Here is a 23,763-nt window from a genome sequence, read left to right on the forward strand (position 1 = left end):
TTTGGAAAAGTGATATCGAAAGAAGGAGTATATAGATTTAAATACAGAGTAGGGATATTTGTGGGCCCGGGTGCAGTATTAAAAAGCAAAACACACATTTATTATAATTTTATGATTTAAGTTATTTAAACTATTGTTTATAATCCGTATTTTTCTTTTTGAAATTCTGTTAAAGAATTCAATAATTCACCTTGTCCAGCAATATGGTTATGTTCCTCACCATTCATAACTTTCAAAGCTCTATGATCTGGAACCCAAATTACAAAAGCACCAGCAGCTTTACCAGCAATAAGCCCCGGTAATGCATCTTCGAAAACAAGACATTCTTCAGGTTTGATCTCTGCTTCATCTGTTGATAATTTAGAATTTAATGATTTTAAAGCCGCTAACCAAATATCTGGAAATGGTTTACCTCTACCTTTTGGAATTCTTTCATCATCACCCGTAACAATATGTTCACCGAAAAGATTGAAGATGTCTTTTAAATGACCAGTCTTACGTTCAAAATTAATTTTATTTGATGATGTTGCTAATGCAAATGGGATTTTTTTGGAATCAAGATATTTAATTAATTCAGCAGCACCTGGCAAGAATTGGCATTTTTTCCATTTAGCTTCCTAAAATTCAATAGTTAATAAATTATTATCCATTGAATATCGATCTTCAATAACATACTTGTTTTTTAATATTTTTTTCAATTAATTCTTCTGGTGTATACGGTAATTCATAAGCTTCAATCAATAATCTAGAAGCCTCTGGACCTGGACGACCTTGTAATTGAATCTTGACATCCCAACTCAAAGGACCTTTACCATGCTCTGCTAATAATTCATTTGTGACTTCTGTATATATATCTTCGGTGTTTATAAGTAAACCGTCCATATCTTTCAAACTAGTTAGTATATCTTGATCTCAGCATCAGTTGATCATCATAAAACATACCAAAGAGACATGCTCTGTATCTGATTTAGAAACAAAATGTTAGTAAATACCATTTGAAATTGATTTGAACTATTTTTAACGCACTGTTTTTGTTCGCTCATGATTGATACAATTTTGACAATTATACTTGAGTATTTTGACCAGTGGTACTTGGTTACTTGTTATTTGTACATCTCCAACTTTTTTTTTTTTTTTTTGCTTACTTCTCGAAACTCTTCATGTAAATGAAAATGAAATATCTACAACTTTATCAATATCTACAAAATTGCGTCTAAAACGAGGGTATCATTAGTCATTATAGTAAATTATATTCAACATGCCGAATTATATTATTATATCAGAATCAATTAGGAGAAATCAGATCATAGTGGAGGTAATGGGCTTCTGCATACAGGACATTGTAATTTATACTTCATCCAAGCTTCAAGACATTGGGTATGGAATATATGTCTGCAAGGTGTAACCATATAACTTCTTCTAGCAATGAAATTGGATGGTTGATCGAAATTAGATTTCAAAACTGGCAAGTTGACAGAATTCATACAAATTGCACAATCAATTGTGCAAGAACCATCACCTGAATCCTTATTGATGGTGGTTGTTGGATCATCAATAGCTTCATGATTATGTTCAATACCAAATCCTGATTCTAGATCTTGTTCTGTCAAAACAGGATGATAATTATATGTTTGTGGTAATAATGATTTTGGTAAGAAAAATCTTGCACCAAAAATTTCTTGCAGGAAAAGTAATAATATTTGGAAACCTAACCAAGCAATTACTATTGCAAAATATGTTGGATCATAATGATGTTGGAAAACATTTGATTTCATAACAAAAATGTAAAAAATAGGTGTTGTTCTAATAAGAGTTGTTCCACCAATAAACCACCATTTAAAAGAACGATGAGATCCTCTGATAATATTTCTATAAACTTGTGGTAGCCAATATGAGTTCAATAGTAATAGTAAACCATATTCAAAATTCTTTCTTAAATGTTTTGGCCACATAACAGAGTTTAAAATCAAAAATGTGAAAACAATTAAAGTGAAAAAAAACCTTGAATAAATAGCACCGCTAACTTGTGATTCATCTTGTATTGGATCATTTGCTGGTTGTTGTTCCTGTTGTTGCTCCTGTTGCTGAGGTGGTTGACCTTGTTGGTCTCCATACTCGTCTGAATTATCATCCATGGCTCTTCCTTGTAAAGCAGTAAATAAACTTAAAGTTCTTTCGTTTAACTGTGAAACGTATATACTTATCATATATCTCATTTCAAATATTGATGCTAGTATAAAGGATAAGAAAGCACTAACAGTTAAGGGTAAATAAAGTTTGTTCAGAACCGCAGAACTCAATAAATAAAGCATTGATAAAGATCCATCAACTAAACTCATGAGACAAATTGACCAAAATGAAATTCTAGAAATTGTTGAAGGTGTATTTGTTTGGTTCATTTGCTTCATTATTAAGAAAATTTGTGCTAATAGTAAAATTATACCAACAATAATAATTTGATGTAATTGGAAAATTTGAATTTCCTTTTTAATACCAATGGCTTTAGGGATTTCTAAATTAATTGCACAGTCTGGGGAATATAATAAACCCGATAGATTTAACTTTGGAACTTTATCAAAATCAATTGGACGGCCGATTGGATTTATTAATTCTTCATCTAAATTTTTGATTTCATCTAAAGTTAAATTTACTTTATTCAAATGGAAATAACCAATATATTCACAATGCGATTCTGATGATTGTATCATTTGATATAAGTAATTAAAATTGATATCTAAATTATCCTTGGCTTTCAAAGTTTTGAACAATGACTGTTCCATATATGATAAAGTTAAATTCTTCGCATCTAGAAATTTCAATTCATCAAAAGTTAAATGTTGCAAACCACCATACAAACTCAAAAATTTAGCACTTGATGTTGACGTTATAATATTACCAGATTCAACAAAATAAAAACCTTTAGTTTCAATAGAATGTTTTGAAGATTCATCTTGATCTGAAAATTCAAAATCTATATTAATAAGTTTTATCTTAGAATCAAGACGATTGAATGATTTTTTATTAATTTGTTTCACTATTGATATATCAATTTTTGTATTCCCATAAGGATATGTGATATTCCCAGTTGTTCCTATGAGTGAATCTGAACTGCTAAGATCTGGATCATAATTATGAAGATAATTTGGTAATGTTATTGGCATTTTAACGAATGAATTATTAGAATTGATAAAATCACCATATAGAGTTGCAGATATATTTCTATAATAGTTCTTATTTTGATCATCTTCATTATCTTGTTCTTTATTCCAGACTTTTCTAGCGTTATTAGTTATTTCATCGGGTAATATGGAATAATTTTGATTATCTTCCCAATGAGTATAATCTTTACCAGGTATTGGATATGTTTCATTTACATGACCATTTGAAACATCTTGATAACTCAATTGGAAGCCTGTCAAGTTTTGCCAATTTTCATCATATGTAAGATTTTGAAAATTTTCATAAGACTGATATAAGTGATGTTTAAACTGAACCAACTTGTCATATTGATCATCTGAATTTATGGGGGTACTTGGAGGTCCTGGAAGCAAAAACGTAAGGAATATTATGAAAAATACAAGATTGTATCTATTCATCTTCTCTATATTTCAAAATTAAAGTCTAGCTTGAAAAACCTAACACAAAGCAGTGCGAAAACAATTATATGACTCTCTTGATTAAATTTAAAAGCGACTGATAACGATACATTCAAATTTGCCTTTGTAATTAATGTACACACCTAATCAGAAAACAAATTCGCGGAACATTCGATATATTAGCGACACGATAATAATTGACTGAATTACCCAATAGGAAAGTTTCCTATTATGGTAGTTTCATATGAGTTTTTAAAACAAAGAGGTATAAGCAACGGTTTTAAATTCAAGTCACTCAAGTGGGAAAAACAGGAGATAAGTTGCTGAAATTTATGATCGGACTGCTAAAACACATTTTGGACAGATTCAGAATAATGCGCAACGAGCAGTGATAACTTGTTTTATGGTAGAACAACTCGGATTTACAAGTTACCAGAAGTTATATAGACATTTATAAGTTGGCCAGACAAAAACACTCCACAATGTTGCATAAATGATTATCGATGACCCATACAAAATTCCTGTTTAATCTACGACGTTCAAAGAAGTTGTAACATATTGATATACGGTACACAACGTAGACACATCTGATATTAAAGCTGTATAATGAGCCATATATACCAACATCTATAATGAAAAATTGACCTGATATAGTGAAATTTAAGCTTAAACAGCTGGAAACCAAGTTTAAATAACATGTAATTATTATTGAAATGTTATTAACATATTTAAAAATAAATTATATTAGACTGTACCTTAATTGTTTTTTCATATTGGAGATTTAAAGTTCAAACAACCATCCAAATTTCTTGAGTGCTTTATCAATATCACCAAAACCTTGAAAAAATGCTTGTGAACGATTCTTCTTTTTTACCCCAGTTATATTTTCTTTGTGATTATTTTTTCTTAAATTCAAGGATAACAATGATATTATAAAATACCCGCATTATCAACTTAAATTTCACTCTAATTCATTCAACAAAAATCATAAATGAGTTGAGTTCTTGACCAGCTCCATTGCTTTTCTTTTTGAGATGTTGTATAAAGTCAATTGATGAAATCCGTTTTAAATTAATTTTATACTCCATCAATCCTATACTTTTATGATCATTCAATCAATGGCTTGTTGGATTTGAACTAGATCTATATATTCACTTATGACTCCCCCTCATCCATCTTGAAACCATTATCAACCATATATAAATTCATATAGAGATCCTTAATTTTAATATCAAGATGTAAATATATATATTGATTCAGTTGAACTTCATAAGTAGAAGTAAATTTGAACTTGAACACTGCAAAGATGGCCACATTACCAGATGATCTTGAAAAGCAAACAATCAGTCATGTTTCAAATAATGGTGATATTTCTTCAACTGATGAGCCAAAAGGTTATAGTGTAAATGGAGGTAGTACAATTCATAGAATTACAACCTCAAATGATGGTGATTTAGTTTATTTAGGAAATCAAGCTTTCCATAAAAGTGAATTAATGAATGCATTTGCTGGTGATTTGAATCCAGGATTGCATGCATCACCTCATCGTCCAATGGGAAATCCTGTACCTTTAGGTTTAGCCGGGTTTGCAATTTGCTGTTTTGTTGTTTCAATTGTTAATTGTGGTGCAAGAAGTACTAGTAATGTTAAGTTGATTGGTGGTGCGGCCTTGTTTTTTGGTGGGATAATTGAATTAATTGCAGGTTTATGGTGTTTAGTTATTGAAAATACGTTTGCAGCAACTGCATTAGGAAGTTATGGTGGATTTTGGTTAGGTTTTGGTTCAATTTTGATTGATCTTGGTGGAATTACATCAAGTTATGAAGATGAGACAGAATATGCAAATGTTTTAGCATTTTACTTATCAGCTTGGGTTATTTTTTCATTCTTGATGTGGATTTGTACATTTAAATCAACCTGGCCATTCTTTATATTATTTTTATTAGTTTGGGTTTTCTTGATGTTTTTAGCCATTGGATATTTTATCAATTCTAGTGGATGTCTAAAAGCTGGTGGTGTATTGGGATTAATGGCAAGTTTCAATGCATTTTTCATCATATTTGCTGGTGTTGCTGATAAAACCAATTCTTATATCACTGTTAGAGCAACACCAATGCCAGGGGCACCAACTGTTTGATTATCATGATTTTGTTTATGATGTTTAATCAAATTACACTTTATGACTATGAAATCAAAGATTTAAGTAGTACGTAGATTTCTTTATATTAGTATTTTCCAGCGCGACCAGCGTGGCCTTTCCAATTTGTGACAGCTTCATAATATTCTGAGATTATACCCTTTTGGGTAATTCAGCTGTTGAATCGCGCAATTCCAAAAAAATTTGATCGATGAACATTGAATAAACAGATGAACTAAACAAAATATTGATACGTAAAATTATCAAACTTGTACTAACTAGATATATAGACTAAATATTTATTATAAGGCTTTTGAGTACCGAAGGTCAAAAATTGAAGGTCTTCGAATTGCCAAATCACAGACCCTTTTGGATTGATCGCTATAAAGCGTTAACCTGAGTCATCTCACCTAAATATCCGGTTACATGACATCTCTTGATCTTCATTGTTTGGTACGGTGAAGCTGATGAGTCGAGGGTCGAGACCAAGTTTATGATAGACAGATCAATGTATTCAATACCACTGGTTATTAGCTACGTAGCTACCTAACTACAGCTCTCCTGGTGGCTAGTGCCCTACAAAATATCCCGTCTAGTGTCGAAGATCTGCTTTGGCTGCACTCGCCACACCATTAATGAAAGCCACAGGAAACGTATTCTAAATTGTTCTTTTGAATCTTGATGTACCATTTTATACAATACTCAAGAGCAAAATAAACCACACTTTTTAAGGAAGGTAATTGATACATCATACAACCAGATCACGCTTCAAAAACCGCCACGTTATAGTTGTTCCATTGTCTTGGTTCTTGGGTTGAAATTTCATGATATATATATATTTGGTTATTCTATATTATGGATTCTAATTCTTCAACATGGAATGATTTTAATTCAAGCCCTTCGTCTCAAAATATATCACCAGTAATGTCTTATAAGAGCAGGAAATTATCAACCACAGAATCAGTGTTGTTATTAGCAAGTGAAGATTTCAGAGATTTACAAAATAATCAAATCGATAATAGATCATTGAATCAAGATGATGATTTAGAATCAGGTCATTTAACTAATGATATAAACGCATATAGAAATTATCAGACAATTGAAGACCCAATACAAGAGGAAACAAATCAAGATATCACAGATGAAGAATCAATATCGATTTTTCAAATTAAAAACCTTTATCAAATTGAAGTTTCATTGTTGTTAAATGTTTTATTGGCAGCTTTTGATGGTACAATTACTGCCTCAACCTATACAATCATTGGTAGTGAATTCAATGCTGTAAATTTGGGATCTTGGATAACCACCTCTTACTTGATTACTTCAACTTCATTTCAACCTCTTTATGGTGCTTTTTCAGATGTTTTCGGCAGAAGAGTTTGTTACTTCTTTGCAACAGCTGTTTTCGCTATAGGTTGTATTGGATGTTCATTATCTTCAAATATTTTCCAACTCTTTGCTGCTCGTGCACTAACAGGCTGTGGTGGGGGTGGTCTCATAACTTTAGCCACTGTTATAAACTCTGATATTATTCCAAGTGCTAAAAGAGGTTTATTTCAAGGTTTTCAAAATATATTGATTGGTATCGGTAGTGTTCTTGGAGCAGCACTAGGAGGGCTACTATCTGAACAAATTGGTTGGAGATATTGTTTTGCGATCCAAGTTCCAATAAGTATAACTGGTTTAATATTTGGTTTTTTCTACATTGAAAATCAACTAGAATTTGATGAATCTAAAGGTATTAAAGATATTGACATTGAAGGGTCACTTCTGCTAGTTACCGGTTTAACTGCACAACTACTAGCTTTGAACACTTCATCATATACATTAACCTTGTTTTCATTTATAATCCTGTTATCATTTATTAAGATTGAATTCAATACCAACAAGATACCAATCATCCCTTTCAAAAAAATTCATGGTGCAGCAAATTATTTAGTTTTATTCATTTCAATTTTGACAGGTTTTGCAAACTTTGCGTACATTTTCATTTTACCTCTTTTATTTCAAATTGTTTTGAATGATTCACCTTCTACAGCTGGATTGAGATTAGGTATTCCTTCATTATTCACTAGTGTGGGTTCATTAATAACTGCTTACTTTATGAACGAAAATGTTAATAATTTAATATATTTAGTCCATGCTGGTGTGTTATTACTAACGTTTGGTAATCTATTGGCTTTTTTCATTTCAATTAAAATTCCTGAAAAATTGATTAATTTTTTGTTAATACCTGCAAATGCTGGCTTAGGAATGTCAAATCCAGCATTATTATTCTCATTCATTTTACAATTTCCAAAAGCCTTACAGGCAAGTTCAACCTCAACTTTATATTTATTCAGATCTATAGGTCAAGTTTGGGGTGTTGCAACAATTTCAATAATTATTCAATGGTTTTTGAAATTCAATTTGATCAAGAACTTCAAAGATAGTGATTTGGGGGAAGACAAAATTAACTCAATAATTTTTAAAGTCACAAGATCAATTAGTTATATTAAAACTTTACCTGAAGATATTCAGTCAACAGTAAAGAAATCTTATGAAACCTCAATAAGAAATGCACAATTAATAGCCACTCTAATATGTGTTTTATGCTTTTTACTTTGTGTGTTTAGAGATTATTTACTCTCAAAAGATAAAAAGGTAGGGAAGTGATTTACACCAAATATACGTATTTTGTGTTTATTAATCTTTAAATAACGAGACAGCTAAGAAAAGTATATCAATATGTTCAAATGGTCAAGCTTCTATAGTTATGAAAATAAATGTCCAATAACGATCCCAAAAGCCACACCAAAGAAAGTAAGCAGGATTATGATCTTTTCAGTTGAAGTTAAACTTGTAAGGTATTGTTGTTTTATTTCCTTTACTTTATTATTCACATCTAACTCTTCATCTGTTAAGAAGTCATCATTATCTTCAAAATCCGATGGAAAGTATTCTTCATCTTCATCCTCGTCTTCAAAATCAAAATTATTGTATAGCTCTTGAAGTGGTGTGTAATTCTCTGATTCAAATCTTGTGATCATTTTATTAGATACAGCTGATGATTCCACTAAGGTTGCATCATAATCATCACTTGAATATAAGTCGTGGAATTCAGCTTCTTGAGATTCTGTTGAATATGCCATTATTTATTGAAATAACATTAAAAGACAAGATATAATGTACATAACAATATACTAGTAAAGAAAGCTAAATTTGGATATATTTGATATTCTTGACTGTCGGGACTGGCATGTATATATGGTGGCCATTGTTAAACCCGATCAATAGTTTATATGAAACACCGATGAAACATTTTATCTACAATATCTATTTTTTGGAATTGTTTCCTTCCTGATCTTAGAATAATAAATATTTATTGTAATGTATCACTTTGTAATACAAAACCTATTTACTACTGGTATCAGCGGCTTTAGCAGCTTCAAAATAAGGAACAACAGCATCCCAAGCTCCTGTAGGGAAATCTTGACTTAATGGAGCTCTTCCTAAATATGTTTCACCAAATCCTTGCTCATAAATAGCCCTTTTAATACCAAGAATACCAACTTTTGAAATTATCTCTTCACCCCTAGAAGCTGCAAGTTGTAATAATCTGGCCTTATCGTAATCACCAGATTCATATGCTTTGAAAATATCAACGTACAATTTTGGGAAAGCCCCACTAAGTGCGTCAATTGTACCTTTAGCACCCACAGTTAATACTGGTAAAAGAAGCTGTCCCAAACCTGTGAAAACATTAAATTTATTTTTACCAGAGATTATATCTTCATGTAATCCAACAAGTGCATGGTGTGAAACATTCCCATGGCTGATTTTAGTTCCAACAATATTTGCGTGTTTGGATAGTTCAACAAGCGTATCAGGGTCAACATGAATTCCATTACTAACTCCTGGAAATACATATATGAGTAGTGGTAAAGTTGATTCATCAGCTAGTTTGGTGTACCACTCAATTATTCCTCCTTGTTTAATATCTTGTCCAAAGTATGAAGAGGGCAAAACAACAGCATATGAAGCACCAGCGTTTTTCAAAGATTCAATTTCATCAAGAGCATCCTGTAATGCATTTGCAACAACACCTGCGAGTAAGGTATATCCTGGTATTTCATCGTGAAGCTTTTTAACGACGGAAGCCCTTTCTTTTCTTGTTAAGTGTGATTGTTCACCAGTTGAGCCCATTACAAGTAAACCTTCTATTCCATTTTTTCTCAAAAACTTAGCATGTTCAACCTGTGTATAATAGTCAATTGAGTGACCATCAGATCTCTTGAAAAAAGTTGGAATTGGTGTATAGATTCCTGGTTTTGGTGGTGAAGACATGATATGCGAAGATCAAGTGGTACTGATTCAATTCTCAAATTTGATCTTTGATCTTGAGTAAAGCATGATATAAATTATAAGGAAGGAACTCCTTATTTATATGGAAACACCTTTTGCAATCCAATTCATTCACAAATGACGAGGAAAGAAATCAAAAATTCAAAGAGTTTATAACAATTTCGCCCGGAGCATTAACACTCCTCCTCTAGGTTATTACCGTTTAAGGAAATTGCGCGATAATTCACTGAAAAATCACGCCAAAATGTCCTGATTGGGGAACCGACAAGGGAAAAGGGAAAACGCCAAAATTTCAATTTCCCTGTCATCATTTTTATGATTTTTTCTTCTGGGGTAGACAAACAGCCAAACTATGGAAATGAATGAAAATCTCACTGGCTAATAAAACAAACAAATGCAATTAGAATTTATTTTCATTACTTATCATTCATCCATTCTGATTTGATTAGAAAAGGGTTATCATTGAATCGAGAGTGGTTAAAAGTTATGCTAAAATGTCACCAGAGGATTATAAGCCCATAAGGAAACGCTCCAAAACTTCCACTACCTTTGAGTGGGATAGCAAAGATGTTCAAAGTCTGGGGAATAATTACCCACTAGCGCAAGGTACTGGTACTGGTAATAATCTTGAATCAAATGTTTCAAATACATTAGGAAATCAAAGAGATAAGAGTATCGGCTCATCAGACCATGGTGATCATGGGAAATTATCTAAATCATGCGACCTGTGCAAAATAAAGAAAGTTAAATGTGATGGTGTGAGACCTATATGCTCTTTTTGTATTAAGAATAATATGAAAGAATGTAAATATTCAGTAATGAAAAAACCTGGGCTAAAGCCTGGATATGGAAAGAATGTTACTTCAAGATTAGATTCATTGGAACAAGAACTTGGTGAACTAAGAAACCAAATTGCATCTTTACAGAATAATGGAAATAAACGTACTTATAGCTCAGTTGATAAGTCAAGTCAGTCAGACCAACAACAACATTCAGATCATTTATCAAAACAAGAAAATAATATTGATACAAGTGATACCTCATCTGAAAATACCACAACTTCAAATACCAGATCTTTCCAAATACCTTCATTACTCAATCCAGTTTCATCAGTACCTAACGGAACATATAATTTTGGTTTACCGTCATCAAATCATTGTTATCTTTTGATTGATATATTTTTTAAAAATGTCAACTCAATATTTCCTTTATTACATCCAAATATAATAATGGATCTTGAAAAATCAGTTCAAAATACCTCAAAGGGAATAAAACCTCATTTATTGCTTTATGCTATAGTTTTAATCACGCTAAAATATTTAAATAATGACCAAATAACAGAAGAACAAAGATCAAAAATATATGATCATTGCAAAGATCATATAATTTCAACATCTTTGAAAAGAATAAATATTGAGAGTTTACAATCAATGATCCTTTTGGCATTTGAATCTTTATCTGGAAATGTTAAAGTGCCTGAAAGTTGGAATTATGTTTCAATTGCAGCTGATTATGCAAATTATCTGAAGTTAGGTACAGAAAATAGTAATAAATTATCAATAACAACAAATGATTCTCCAGGTTCTGTCAATTCATCATCATTAACATCGAACTCTGATACATTAGGAAGGAGAAAATCAAGATCATTAAATAATAGGTCAATCAATCTTTTGACAAAACCCCAAAGTTGGATTGATGAAGAGTCAAGAAGACATTGTTTCTGGAGCATTTACCTTTTAGATAAACTTTATGCTATTTCTTCTTCTCATGATATGAAATTAAAACCAAATAAAATCAGCTGTTTTTTACCTATTAAATTGAACTATTGGCTTGATGTCAAACCAAAAGAAATAACACAATTTAGAACATTGAGATCAAATACGACATCATTAGTACAACAAGATATGCAAAGTAACGAGAATTCACAACAACACATTGTTGAAGCTACATATGATTCTTTTACTTTTTACATTGAATTGAACAAACTGATGGGTGATATACATTCATTTTCCATTGAAGAATTTAATATTAATGATGAAATGGCAGTTGAAGAATGGAAGAGAGAGTTTTCAAATTTAGACAACCAGATGAATACATGGAGACGCTCCCTACCATTCAATTATCAAAAGTTTTTAAAAAATGGTAATTTCTCAACAATTAATATTAAAAGTCAAAAACTAGAAATTTTTGACATTCTATTATTTGTTTATTACTATACCACTTTCATCAAGTTACATTCACCCTCAGGATATCCACATGGTGAATCAACTTTATTTAAATCTTCAGATGATTCAAAAGCACAATGTCTTGAAGCAGCTGATGAAGTTTATTCATTTGTTTCTCAATTACCTACTTTAACAAATGATGATGATATATTTGAAAAGTTAGGACCTCATTTTGGGTTCTATATTTGGATAAATTGCAGAATATTATTTGTGGATGTTATATATCAAGCACAAAGAAAAGGTTCAATAAGTGATCATCAAAAGAAATTGTCATTTTTTGCAAATGTATTGAAAAGAATTGGTAAATACTGGGAGAGTTCCAATGTATATTTTAAGATTTTAGAATTTTTACATGTCTCTGATTTATCATATGTTAAAACTATGGCATCAACATCATCTCCATCAAATTCATCTATACATAATAGAAGTTCTATTATTAGTGAAAATGGGACCATAAACGAAGGTGACGAAGATGGTGAATCGAGTGATGAACAAGAAATTACAGATGAAAAAAGAGAGCCAACAAAAGTTGTTACTGATATGAGATTAGGTTCACACTCACTAGTTTATTGGTTTAACAAATTAGCAGGGAAAGGGTCTAAATCACATTACCATCCCAACAGTATTAATCAACAAGTACAGAATCATGTTGAATCCACTTCAAATTCTCAGCAAAGTTCGACTCAAGGTACGCAAGTTCTCAATAGTAATATTACAAGAGGTGGTAATAGTTTTAATAATACTTTCCCACTTCAACATAGCTTGTCAAATTTCCAAACACCATCTATCCAAGGGTTTGAGGATTTCCAGCTAACTCATGATGATTTATTCAATTTTCTTGCACTTGATATGAATAGTAATAGCTATAGCAATGATCAATTGAATATATGAATAATTTTATGTTTTTATGAGTTCAATTAATTTACGTAGTGATATTTTGTGTCAAATTATATTTGATGCTCCTCCATTCGGGTGATTGATTACTCGAAGATTACCTGGAGCAAAAATGCACCGGAAAGAGATCATCGAATTTTGGCGACGAGCGTCAAAAAAATGCTAAAACAAAGTTTCGAATAATAGCTGTCTATATCCATCTACCCTGATCATACTTTTGAGGGGGTGAATTATAAGATTCAAAAAATTAGTATTTAAACATGATACTTTTCCAAATATGATCTCGATTCATTTGAGTACAGAAGGCCAATTATAATATCAAACAACGAAATGGTTTCCAATTTCCCAAAGATTAAAAAAGTCAAGACATATCTAATACATGGTAAAGGTGGTGGTGATTATCATGATGTGGAAAAAGGACACTGGTTAGTGGATAATGATATTTCAAATCCAATGTCGAAATATCCAGAATATAGAAAATCAAGAACTTCATGGGGTATTAATGTTTTAGGATCTTTTTGTGTTGAAATTGAAGCTGATGATGGCCATAAAGGTTTTGCTACAGGGTTTGGTGGTCCAATTGCATGTTGGTTAGTTCATCATCATTTCAATAGATTTTTAGAAGGTGGAGATCCAAGAGATTTAAATATCATTTGGGATAAATTATTTAGAGCTTCAATGTTTTATGGTAGAAAAGGGATAACAATTGCAGTTATAAGTGTTGTTGATTTAGCATTATGGGATCTTTTAGGCAAAATTAGAAATGAACCTGTTTATAAGATGATTGGTGGTGCTACAAGAGATCGTCTTGATTTTTATTGTACAAGTTCAAGACCCGAAGCTGCTAAAGAAATGGGATTTTGGGGTGGTAAAGTTGCATTACCATTTGGTCCTGATGAAGGTCATTTAGGATTGAAGAAAAATGTTGAATTTTTAACAAAACATCGTGATGCAGTTGGTCCAGATTTCCCATTAATGGTTGATTGTTATATGTCATTAAATGTTTCTTATGTTATTGATTTAGTCAAAGCTACTAAACATTTAAATATCAATTGGTGGGAAGAAGTTTTACATCCTGATGATTTTGATGGATTTGCACAAATTAAAAGAGCTCATCCAGATGTTAAATTTACAACTGGTGAACATGAATATACTAAATATGGATTTAGAAAATTAATTGAAGGTCGTAATCTTGATATTATTCAACCAGATGTTATGTGGGTTGGTGGATTAACTGAATTACTTAAAGTTGCAGCTCAAGCAGCTGCTTATGATATCCCTGTTGTTCCTCATGCTTCAGGTCCATATTCATATCATTTTGTTGTTAGTCAACAAAATACACCATTCCAAGAATATCTTGCAAATTCACCAGATTCAAGATCAGTTTTACCAGTGTTTGGAGAATTATTTATTGATGAACCAATTCCATATAAAGGATTTTTAAATGTTAGTGATTTAAATAAACCAGGATTTGGTTTAACTATTAATCCAAAACAACAATTTATTGATGCAGAATATTTGTTAAATCCATCACCACAGAAAACAATTACATTAAATAAAGAAGATGAATAATAAATAAGTATATATATTAATTTATTGTAAATTTACAAATAAACCACCATCAACTAATATTTGAGAACCTGTAACATATTCACTTAAATCAGAAGCTAAAAATATAGCAGGACCAGCTAAATCTGAAGTTTTCCCCAATCTACCAAGAGGAATTCTACCTTCCATATATGATCTCTTATTATCATCAGCCATATCTTCATCATTCAATTGAGTCCTTATTGTCCCTGGTAAAAGAGCATTACATCTTATACCATATTTACCTAATGCCACTGCAGTACTTTGCATTAAAGATAAAATACCAGCTTTTGTAGGGGTATAATGAGTTTGTAAGCCCCCACCAACCAATGCACTTATACTACTAACACCAATGATTGAACCACCTTTCCCTTGTAGTTTCATCTGTTTAGCAGCTGATTGTGTAGCATAAAATGCACCATTCAAATTGATATTTACGGTTTGTTCATAAAGATCTGGGGTAACTTCAAGAAACTCTGCAAATTGACAAACACCAGCATTGGATACAAAAATGTTTACTTCACCAAATTTTTGAACAGTTTGTTGAATCAAGTTTTCACTTGTTAATTGTTGTGAAATATCACCAGGAATTGCCAATAAATCATTAATTTCCAATTTTAAAGATTCAATCTCGGATTCTTGACCTTGTAAATAATTGATTGCAATTTTAGCACCTTGTTTATGAAATCCAATTGCAATTGCTCTACCAATCCCAGTAGCAGCACCCGTGATAACAGCGACTTTCCCTTCAAGAAGATTCATTTTGATCAATTGAATAATATTTGTTGATTTTGACTAATTTCCAATGAATATGTGTGGTGGCATATCACATGAATATATAAATACCCAAACTTTTTCGAGTTTTCCCCCAGAGAATATAGAAAACAAAGATTGACCGAAAAGTAAACAACAACATCAGTTTTGATTTCAAACAAACACTCAGAGCCTCACAATTATTATTATTCCATCATGCCAGTCAATGTTATTGATAGTCATGTTCATCTTTATTCCAAATCTTATAGTCAGGATGGACGTTTGCCACTTGTGTCTCAAAGTTCACAATTAAATGATGAATTTAGATTGGATGAATACAAAAAAGTTATTTCAGAATCATCCAAACATAAAGTTGAAGGTTTAATATTCATAGAGATTTGTGTTGATAGTGGATTATCTTATGAAGGTTGGAAATACCCAATTGAAGAATACTTATATGTTGAACGTATAATACTTGGAATCCCTAAAATTGGTGAAGGTTCAGATCTTTCAGGTAAAGATTTTATAAAAGGAATTGTTCCATGGGCTCCAATACCACAAGGTGTTACTAAATTAAAAGAATATATCCAAAAATTGAAAACTCAATCGTTGGACCCCAAGACATTTGAAAGAGTTAAAGGTTTTAGATATTTATTTGATGGTCTTCCACCTGGTAGTATACTTGAACAAAATTATATTGATTCAATCAATTGGCTTGCCCAAAATGGATTTGTTTATGATTTAGGATTAAATATTAGACAAGATGGGAATAGACAATTAAAAGAAGTTATTGAATTATTACAAAAAACTGAAAACGTTACATATATTTTGAATCATTTATCAAAAGCTAATTTATCATTGAGTTCTAAAGATGTTTATAACAATTTAGATTTTAAAGAATGGCAATCTTTAGTTGAAAGAATCTCTCAAAATACCCAAAGTAATAAAATTTATATTAAATTTAGTGGTGGATTCCCAGAATTACCTGATGAAATTGCCCAAGATGATGATTTAACAGAATCAATTGCAAGAATTGAACCTTGGTTTAAAACTTTTGTTGATAATTTCCCTAAAAATCAAATAATTTTCGGAAGTGATTGGCCAATAGCTGTTAAAAAGATTAATTTCCATGAAACTTGGGTTAAATGGGTTAAGATAACAGATTATTTAATCGATAAATATGGATTAAATCCTGAAGATTTCTACAAGAATAATGTTGTTGAAGCATATAACTTGAATTGATAAAAACTATGTATTATTATTATTATTATTATTATTATTAATTGATTAATTAGTTGAAACATTTGAACCTTTTTCTAAATCACTATCACTACCAGCAACAGTACCTGAATTTGCTGAATTTGTATGTGTTGGTTGAATATTGGATGATTGTGTAGATTTTCCTCCACGTAACTTATATAATAAAAATCCTAAAACACCAATTAAAGCGAAAACACCAATTGTAACACCAGCGCCAATACCACCAGCATCAGCTAAACTTAATTTATTCTTCTTATATGAATTTAAATCAACACCTTCATCATTTAATTTAGTTGCTTGTTCATATAAATTGGTATATGGTACACACATTTCCATAACATTATCAGATGAAATATCATTATATCCACATACATTACACCATGATGATACATCTTTAATTGCAATTTTTCCAACATTTGAAGTGAAATCATCCCATTTCATCATATTATTTGTTGAATTGAAAATTGGATAAGTATTTAATTCTTGTGTACCATTTTTAAATGAAAATCTAACAAAAGTTTCATCATTTTGAGTATTGTTTAATAATTCAAAAACATAAGTTGCACCATAATCTGGCATTGTTTTAAATTTTGAATCTGCAATATCTAAATTAATAACACTTGCTAATTGATACATTGTATTAAAAGAACCAGTTAGATAATTTAAATAAGGTTTACCTTGTTTTCTTGTTGTATCTAATTTTGACATAACTCTACCCATTAATGTTTTAGCACCAATAGTTAAATTACTGTTTAAATTATTATCACTTAATACCCATTGATAACGATCAGACCAGAATTGAATTGAATCAATTAATGATTCATTGAATTGTTTAGAGACAGTTTCATTATGAATTGTATTAACCCAAACTTCATCGAAAATATTCATTGCATTTTTAAAATTTAATTCAGATTGATTGAAAGTTTCATTAATAAATTCAATATCTTTTAATGATTGAAAGAAATCATTTGATTCATTAGTATATTTTTGAAATAAATCACTTGATTTAACATCTTTTAAAGATTTAGTCACAGCAGGACAATTTTCATCACCTTTAGTCCAAATATATTCTTCGGTGGCATTTTCTTGAATAGTGGATTTAACATATTGATATCCACTTAACGGATTCTCAACAATTGTACCATTTGATAAAGCTGCGAGTGTTTGATTAGCAGTAGAAGTCCCAGAAACATCTTGAGGTGGATATAAACCTTGTAAAAAGGCATAATGACTGAAAAGAATAACATTACCAGATGAAGCTTCAGCAAAGATTTGACCATTAATGAAAAATCCATCTTTATTTAAACTTTGAATAACATTTGAATCATCATCAATTTTAGAATTTGAAGAATCTAACCCAAAATAACGTTCACGATAGAATTGACCAATTTGAAATTGATGTTCAGCACCAATTGGAGTTAAATAATTTGCAGGTTTAGCAGGTCTATCATTATGACGACCAAAGATTAAACTTCCAACAACTTTATAATCATCAGTGTTATCATCTGCAGCATAAACCATTGAAGCCAAAGCTAAAGATGTAAGAGCCGTATTGAGTAGCATTTTTTTGGATTCTCTGTTGTTTGACCTTATATTATAAGTTCAAGTTGATTGTTTAAACAAAGAATAAGTAGGAGTACTTATATATATTCAAAGATCTTCTGATCCGTTAAAATTTTTATCATGTATGCAACCAATTTGTCTCAACGGATGGATTTTTTTTTTGTTTTTTTTGATCCTTTTTTTTCCATCACTGATAAGGCGGAAATTAAAGTACGACGGTTTTACTACTACAATGGGACAAACACACAAAGAATTCATTCACCATTCACCATTTAAATTTATATCCAGGATGATCAGATGGTAAATGAGTATTACCTTCAATTCTTGATAAATTCTCACGTAATGTTCCCTCAGGCACTGGATAATTTGAATCAAAATGACCTCTTTTACGTAATTCAGGTAATAACCATTCTATAATATCATCAAATGATCCTGGTACAATAGAATATTTCAAATTAAATCCATCAACTCCTCCAATATCTATATATCTTTCTAATTCATTAGCAACCGTTTCATAAGATCCAATAATCTTGGGTGACCCACCAACACTAACTTCAAGGGCAAATTCCAATTTGGAAATTGGTGAATTTGGACTTCTTTTATTGAAAAATTTACCAACATCACCTCCAACAGTTCTTAAATCAATATCATCTGGAAATGGTGATAAATCTAATCCCATCCATCCCCCAATCAATGCTAATGCACCTTCTATATTAGCATATTGTTTATATGATTCAAATTTACTCCATGCTTTTGCATCTGTTTCATCAACAACAATTAATACACCAAATACAAATTTGATGGAATCAGGATCTCTATCATATTCAACAGCCAGCTTTTTAATATCATCAACATTTAATCTAACTGATTCAGGTGAAATACCACTAACAAATACACCTTCGGCATGTTTTGCAGCTAATTTTTTACCATCATTGGATAATCCAGCTTGGAAAATAACTGGAGTTCTTTGTTTACTTGGTTCTGAAATATGAATTCCATCAATTGTAAAATGTTTACCTTTGTGATGAATTGATTTAATCTTGGTTGGATCTGCATAAATATTTCTCGTGGTATCGAGAATAACTGCATCATCTTTCCATGAACCTTCTAATAATTTATAAATAACTTCTAAATATTCATTTGCTCTTTCATAACGAATTGATTTATCAATTTGTTCATTTAATCCATGTCCCTTTGCTGCACTTTCTAAATAAGATGTAACAACATTCCATGCGATTCTACCTTCTGTTAAATGATCTAAAGTACTTAATCTTCTTGATAAATCATATGGATGTTCATAAGTTGTTGAAATTGTTATACCAAATCCAATTGATTTAGTAACACTTGCCATAACTGGTACAATTAAACTTGGATCATTAACAGGTAATTGACCTGCTCCAATTGCAGGTGAACTAAAATTCCCAGGACCTCCAAAAACATCATATGGTCCTAAAACATCTGCAATAAATAAACTTGTAAAGTTTGCATCTTCTAATTTTTTAGCTAAATCTGTCCAATACTTTATAGTTTTATAATTTTTACCTTGATCATTTGGATGACTCCAAAGTCCTGGATTTTGTAAACCAGGTGTATTCATAACAAATCCATTCAAGATCCATTTTTTAGGATTATTATGTTTTGGACGTTTGGTATTTGATGTCATACTTCACTACTGAGTATACAGTACTACATAATGTTTTGTGATCAGATTTACTTTTCAGTATTTATATATAAGTTTCCTTCCCTATACTGTGGCTTCGATGTTCATCGATCTACAACTAGAATTATAAAAAACATTTATATTTATTGAAATTCTGAATGATTATATATAGGTTTTGCTTGAAGATTAGCATTACGTTGCTTCAATCTTTGTCTTCTTTCTCTCATAAACTTATTTGTTGTATCTCTTGTTATATACCAAAGATATATTACAAGTATTGCAGCAACACCAATAAATGATAAACAAATTGCATATGGAATTGTATATCTTGGTGCATATTTTGATCTGAAGATTTGTGCACCTAAAATACCTCCTAATTGTGCAATAGAATTTGCAAATGAAAATGCAAATCCAACTTTAGAACTTCCTTCCATTGATTGTCCTAACCATGAAGTTAAAACTGATCCATCAGCTGCACTTGAGCATGTTGCAAATATAATAAATGCATATAATACACCTTTAATTTGAACCGTAGTTAAAATAATAAATGCAATTAATGAAACAATTAATGAAACAAAACATAATAATCCTGGTGGGAAATATGATCTATCAACAAGATATGAAAAATAAATCCCAGATATAACAGATGCAGTTGCAGATGGAATACTTAATAATGGTGCTTTTGCCGGGTCACTTAATCCAAAATCTTGAATAATTGATGGTAACCAAAATGATAAACCATATGTACCTAAAATTTGGAAAACTTTAACACCTGAAAACCCCCACAAAATTTTTGATTTTAATGATTCAATTAAATCTTTAAATTTAAAATCTTCATCTGTTGATTTTGGTGATTGTGGAGGTAATCTTGCAATAATATATGATTTTTCCTCTTCAGTTAACCAATTAACAGAATCTGGATAATTTGGTAAATAATATAAGATTATAATTGAAGAAATTATTGTGAAAGCCCCCTCTGAAATATAAACCCATTGCCATCCTGATAAATTACCAACATTACCAGATGTAAAACTAAAACCATAAGTAATGAAAGCTGTTAAAATACTTGAAAAAGAACCTAAAACACCTAGAAATGCCATTCTTGTTGTAACTTCATCAGGTCTATAAAAATAACAAAGGTGTAATAAAGATCCAGGAAATTGACCTGCTTCAAATAATCCTAATGCAAATCTTAAACCATATAAACCTTGTTTATTTTTAACAGCTGCATGACAAATTGTTGCAATCCCCCATAAAAATGAAATTCTAAATTGATGAACTCTTGGTGAAGTTTTTTTCATTAAAATTGTTGAAGGAATTTCAAATAATATAAATGGAATATAATATATGGTACTTGTCCAAGCCCAATCATCTCTAGTCATATTTAATTGCTTTAAGACATTATGCCCAGTATCTTTATTCATGGTTATGATGTAACTAATATTATTGACATCAAGATTTTTACAAAGATAAAGTAAAATTAATAATGGCATTAATCTTAAATCAATCTTACGAAGTAATCTTTTTTCTTCTTCATATGTATAAAACCCATCTTGTTCAACAGCTTTTTTAACCTTATTGAAAGATGTACTTGATTGATCATTATCATCAATGGATGATATTTCAATTTTGGAATTCAATTTAGAATCAATTTCTGTCATGATATAAATCCATAATATTAATTTGAGATATCTCAAGACCGTTAGATGGACCGTTGTTATAGTAGTTATCACTTTCCCTTTATACTTTATTCAAAATCATTTTGATCAAGATAGCGCCACATACTTTAGCGAGATCCAGGCAGCAGGCAGCTTAAGCTACTAAAGAGCACACACACACTGTTTACACAGTTCCATTAGTTAATGGAACCACATCTTCAAAATGGGTGGGTATTAAATACAAATTAATTTCGCGATGTGGTTTTCTGAAAACATCAATATAAGCGAAAACAAAAAAAAAAGAACTTGAGTAATATTGCCACAAGTTGTTTAATTTACATTTATATATATATGAGATCCAATTATAGCTGAAAATGATTGTTCAATAGTTTCTGGGAATCTTTTCTCAGAACAATGACTGTTGAATCTTTTGATATCAAAAAAATTGCCATTATTGGTGGTGGAGTTGCTGGTATTGCTGCATTAAATGAATTATTACATACATCAAAAGATGGGATTTCAACTTTTGACAATGATGATTCAAATCCTGCATTTGAAGAAATTGTATTATTTGAAAGAAATGATACTTTAGGAGGTAATTGGTATTATTCAAACAAATCTGATCCTGTTTTCCCATCTCAAGATATTTTAAATGATGGAAATTATAATAAACCTGAAACTTTAGATCCACCACTCAAATCTATACCAAACCCTAATGATTTGAAACTTACTTCACTTGATTCTCCAATTATTAAAAAACATGATGAAACAGTACGCTGGTCAAATAGTGCAGCTTATCCAGCATTATTTTCAAATATCATTGCACCATTAGTTAGATTACCTAATGGATTGAAACATTATGATTCAAATGGTTCTCGTTCAATTAATCCATTCTCTACAGCTGGTGAGATTCATAAAGATCTTTATAAAGTTGTACAAGAAAATCAATTAAACAAATTCATTAGATTTCAAACAACAGTTGAAAAAGTTGAAAAATCCAAAGGAAAATGGAATTTAGTTTTACGTAAAACTGATGGAATCAAAGATTATTGGTATCAAGAAACATTTGATGCTATAATAACTGCAAATGGTCATTATAGTGTTCCATTTATTCCATTCATTGAAAATTTGAATCAATATAATCAATCACATCCAAATACATTATTACATACTAAAGGAATTAAAAATTTTGACCAATTCCAAAATCAAAATGTATTGATTATCGGATCACATTCAAGTTCTGTTGATGTTATCAAATTTTTGGTGGGATCTTCTAAATCAATCACTGTATCTAGAAGAACTGTTAAAAATACGTCAGGTGCAGGAATTGAAGTAATTTTTGAACAACCTGATTTAATTATAAAGCCCAAGATTAAGGAGTTTGATGGATCTAATGTGATTTTTGTTGATGATTCAATAGGTGTTTATGATAAAATAATATTTGCAACTGGATATCATTTCCATTACCCTTTCCTTAAAAATCAAAATTTAATTCAATTAGGTCAAATTGTTGATGAAAATTCAAAATTTAGTCTCATTAAAAATCTTTATCTATATGCATTTTCTGTTGATGATCCAACATTTACCACTATTGGTATTCAACAATCACCATATCTTTTCGCTACAATAGAATCTCAAGCTGCAGCTATAGCTGGTGTTTGGTCAAATTTTAGTAAATTACCAAGTAAAGAATTTCAATTAGAATGGTTAAACCAAAGAAATGTAGCAGGTGATTTCCATATTTATAATGTTGATACAGCAAGGGAAAATTTGGCTGATTTATGTATTAAATTAGCTCCAAAGAATAGGAAACATCCATTTGATATTTTAAATGTTTCTAAAGAAGAAGTACAAAATGGATGGGAACATGTTGTTAGGATTTATAATTTATTTAAGTCAGGTAAATTAACTTATGATAAAGTTATAGATCTAAATAATTCTAAATAATAAATTGAAAGTATTTAAAGTATAGATTTTTGAGATATACTCGTATTTTTTTTTTTTCAATGATGTATATTGTATACGTGATTATGTAATTATCTTATATAAGAATTGTTGAAGACACTCTATGGAACCTTTATACACC

The 23,763-nt window shown here is 30.5% G+C and overlaps 13 protein-coding genes across 13 annotated transcripts; 6 read left to right on the forward strand and 7 right to left on the reverse strand.

Moving 5' to 3' along the window:
* Positions 1 to 137: 137 nt before the first annotated feature.
* BN7_5100 (Transmembrane E3 ubiquitin-protein ligase 1) lies at positions 138 to 3,596 on the reverse strand (the record flags this gene model as incomplete). Its single annotated transcript, XM_011274350.1, has 3 exons — positions 138 to 617; positions 1,186 to 1,213; positions 1,354 to 3,596. The coding sequence occupies 3 exons, from the start codon at positions 3,594 to 3,596 to the stop codon at positions 138 to 140; spliced, it is 2,751 nt and encodes a 916-aa protein (XP_011272652.1).
* A 1,306-nt stretch (positions 3,597 to 4,902) lies between these two features.
* On the forward strand, positions 4,903 to 5,733 carry BN7_5101 (acetate uptake transporter family protein; the record flags this gene model as incomplete). The annotated part of the gene is made up of 1 exon (XM_011274351.1): positions 4,903 to 5,733. The coding sequence occupies one exon, from the start codon at positions 4,903 to 4,905 to the stop codon at positions 5,731 to 5,733; it is 831 nt and encodes a 276-aa protein (XP_011272653.1).
* Positions 5,734 to 6,657: 924 nt separating this feature from the next.
* On the forward strand, positions 6,658 to 8,388 carry VBA2 (Vba2p; the record flags this gene model as incomplete). Its single annotated transcript, XM_011274352.1, has 1 exon — positions 6,658 to 8,388. One exon carries the CDS (start codon positions 6,658 to 6,660, stop codon positions 8,386 to 8,388), a length of 1,731 nt encoding a protein of 576 aa, XP_011272654.1.
* A 98-nt stretch (positions 8,389 to 8,486) lies between these two features.
* On the reverse strand, positions 8,487 to 8,864 carry BN7_5103 (uncharacterized protein; the record flags this gene model as incomplete). The annotated part of the gene is made up of 1 exon (XM_011274353.1): positions 8,487 to 8,864. One exon carries the CDS (start codon positions 8,862 to 8,864, stop codon positions 8,487 to 8,489), a length of 378 nt encoding a protein of 125 aa, XP_011272655.1.
* Positions 8,865 to 9,126: 262 nt separating this feature from the next.
* BN7_5104 (dihydrodipicolinate synthase family protein) lies at positions 9,127 to 10,059 on the reverse strand (the record flags this gene model as incomplete). Its single annotated transcript, XM_011274354.1, has 1 exon — positions 9,127 to 10,059. One exon carries the CDS (start codon positions 10,057 to 10,059, stop codon positions 9,127 to 9,129), a length of 933 nt encoding a protein of 310 aa, XP_011272656.1.
* Positions 10,060 to 10,571: 512 nt separating this feature from the next.
* On the forward strand, positions 10,572 to 13,193 carry BN7_5105 (putative transcriptional regulatory protein; the record flags this gene model as incomplete). The annotated part of the gene is made up of 1 exon (XM_011274355.1): positions 10,572 to 13,193. One exon carries the CDS (start codon positions 10,572 to 10,574, stop codon positions 13,191 to 13,193), a length of 2,622 nt encoding a protein of 873 aa, XP_011272657.1.
* A 333-nt stretch (positions 13,194 to 13,526) lies between these two features.
* Positions 13,527 to 14,768, forward strand: BN7_5106 (L-rhamnonate dehydratase; the record flags this gene model as incomplete). The annotated part of the gene is made up of 1 exon (XM_011274356.1): positions 13,527 to 14,768. One exon carries the CDS (start codon positions 13,527 to 13,529, stop codon positions 14,766 to 14,768), a length of 1,242 nt encoding a protein of 413 aa, XP_011272658.1.
* Positions 14,769 to 14,789: 21 nt separating this feature from the next.
* BN7_5107 (SDR family NAD(P)-dependent oxidoreductase) lies at positions 14,790 to 15,545 on the reverse strand (the record flags this gene model as incomplete). Its single annotated transcript, XM_011274357.1, has 1 exon — positions 14,790 to 15,545. One exon carries the CDS (start codon positions 15,543 to 15,545, stop codon positions 14,790 to 14,792), a length of 756 nt encoding a protein of 251 aa, XP_011272659.1.
* Positions 15,546 to 15,752: 207 nt separating this feature from the next.
* BN7_5108 (amidohydrolase family protein) lies at positions 15,753 to 16,778 on the forward strand (the record flags this gene model as incomplete). The annotated part of the gene is made up of 1 exon (XM_011274358.1): positions 15,753 to 16,778. The coding sequence occupies one exon, from the start codon at positions 15,753 to 15,755 to the stop codon at positions 16,776 to 16,778; it is 1,026 nt and encodes a 341-aa protein (XP_011272660.1).
* Positions 16,779 to 16,823: 45 nt separating this feature from the next.
* BN7_5109 (uncharacterized protein) lies at positions 16,824 to 18,359 on the reverse strand (the record flags this gene model as incomplete). Its single annotated transcript, XM_011274359.1, has 1 exon — positions 16,824 to 18,359. The coding sequence occupies one exon, from the start codon at positions 18,357 to 18,359 to the stop codon at positions 16,824 to 16,826; it is 1,536 nt and encodes a 511-aa protein (XP_011272661.1).
* A 265-nt stretch (positions 18,360 to 18,624) lies between these two features.
* On the reverse strand, positions 18,625 to 20,022 carry BN7_5110 (putative monooxygenase; the record flags this gene model as incomplete). Its single annotated transcript, XM_011274360.1, has 1 exon — positions 18,625 to 20,022. The coding sequence occupies one exon, from the start codon at positions 20,020 to 20,022 to the stop codon at positions 18,625 to 18,627; it is 1,398 nt and encodes a 465-aa protein (XP_011272662.1).
* A 140-nt stretch (positions 20,023 to 20,162) lies between these two features.
* Positions 20,163 to 21,680, reverse strand: BN7_5111 (putative transporter; the record flags this gene model as incomplete). Its single annotated transcript, XM_011274361.1, has 1 exon — positions 20,163 to 21,680. One exon carries the CDS (start codon positions 21,678 to 21,680, stop codon positions 20,163 to 20,165), a length of 1,518 nt encoding a protein of 505 aa, XP_011272663.1.
* A 411-nt stretch (positions 21,681 to 22,091) lies between these two features.
* On the forward strand, positions 22,092 to 23,624 carry BN7_5112 (Flavin-containing monooxygenase; the record flags this gene model as incomplete). The annotated part of the gene is made up of 1 exon (XM_011274362.1): positions 22,092 to 23,624. The coding sequence occupies one exon, from the start codon at positions 22,092 to 22,094 to the stop codon at positions 23,622 to 23,624; it is 1,533 nt and encodes a 510-aa protein (XP_011272664.1).
* Between the last annotated feature and the right edge of the window lie 139 nt (positions 23,625 to 23,763).

This window comes from Wickerhamomyces ciferrii, contig 00198 (assembly GCF_000313485.1).
Source record: "Wickerhamomyces ciferrii WGS project CAIF00000000 data, strain NRRL Y-1031 F-60-10, contig 00198, whole genome shotgun sequence".
Classification (NCBI taxonomy): Eukaryota; Fungi; Ascomycota; class Saccharomycetes; order Phaffomycetales; family Wickerhamomycetaceae; genus Hansenula; species Hansenula ciferrii.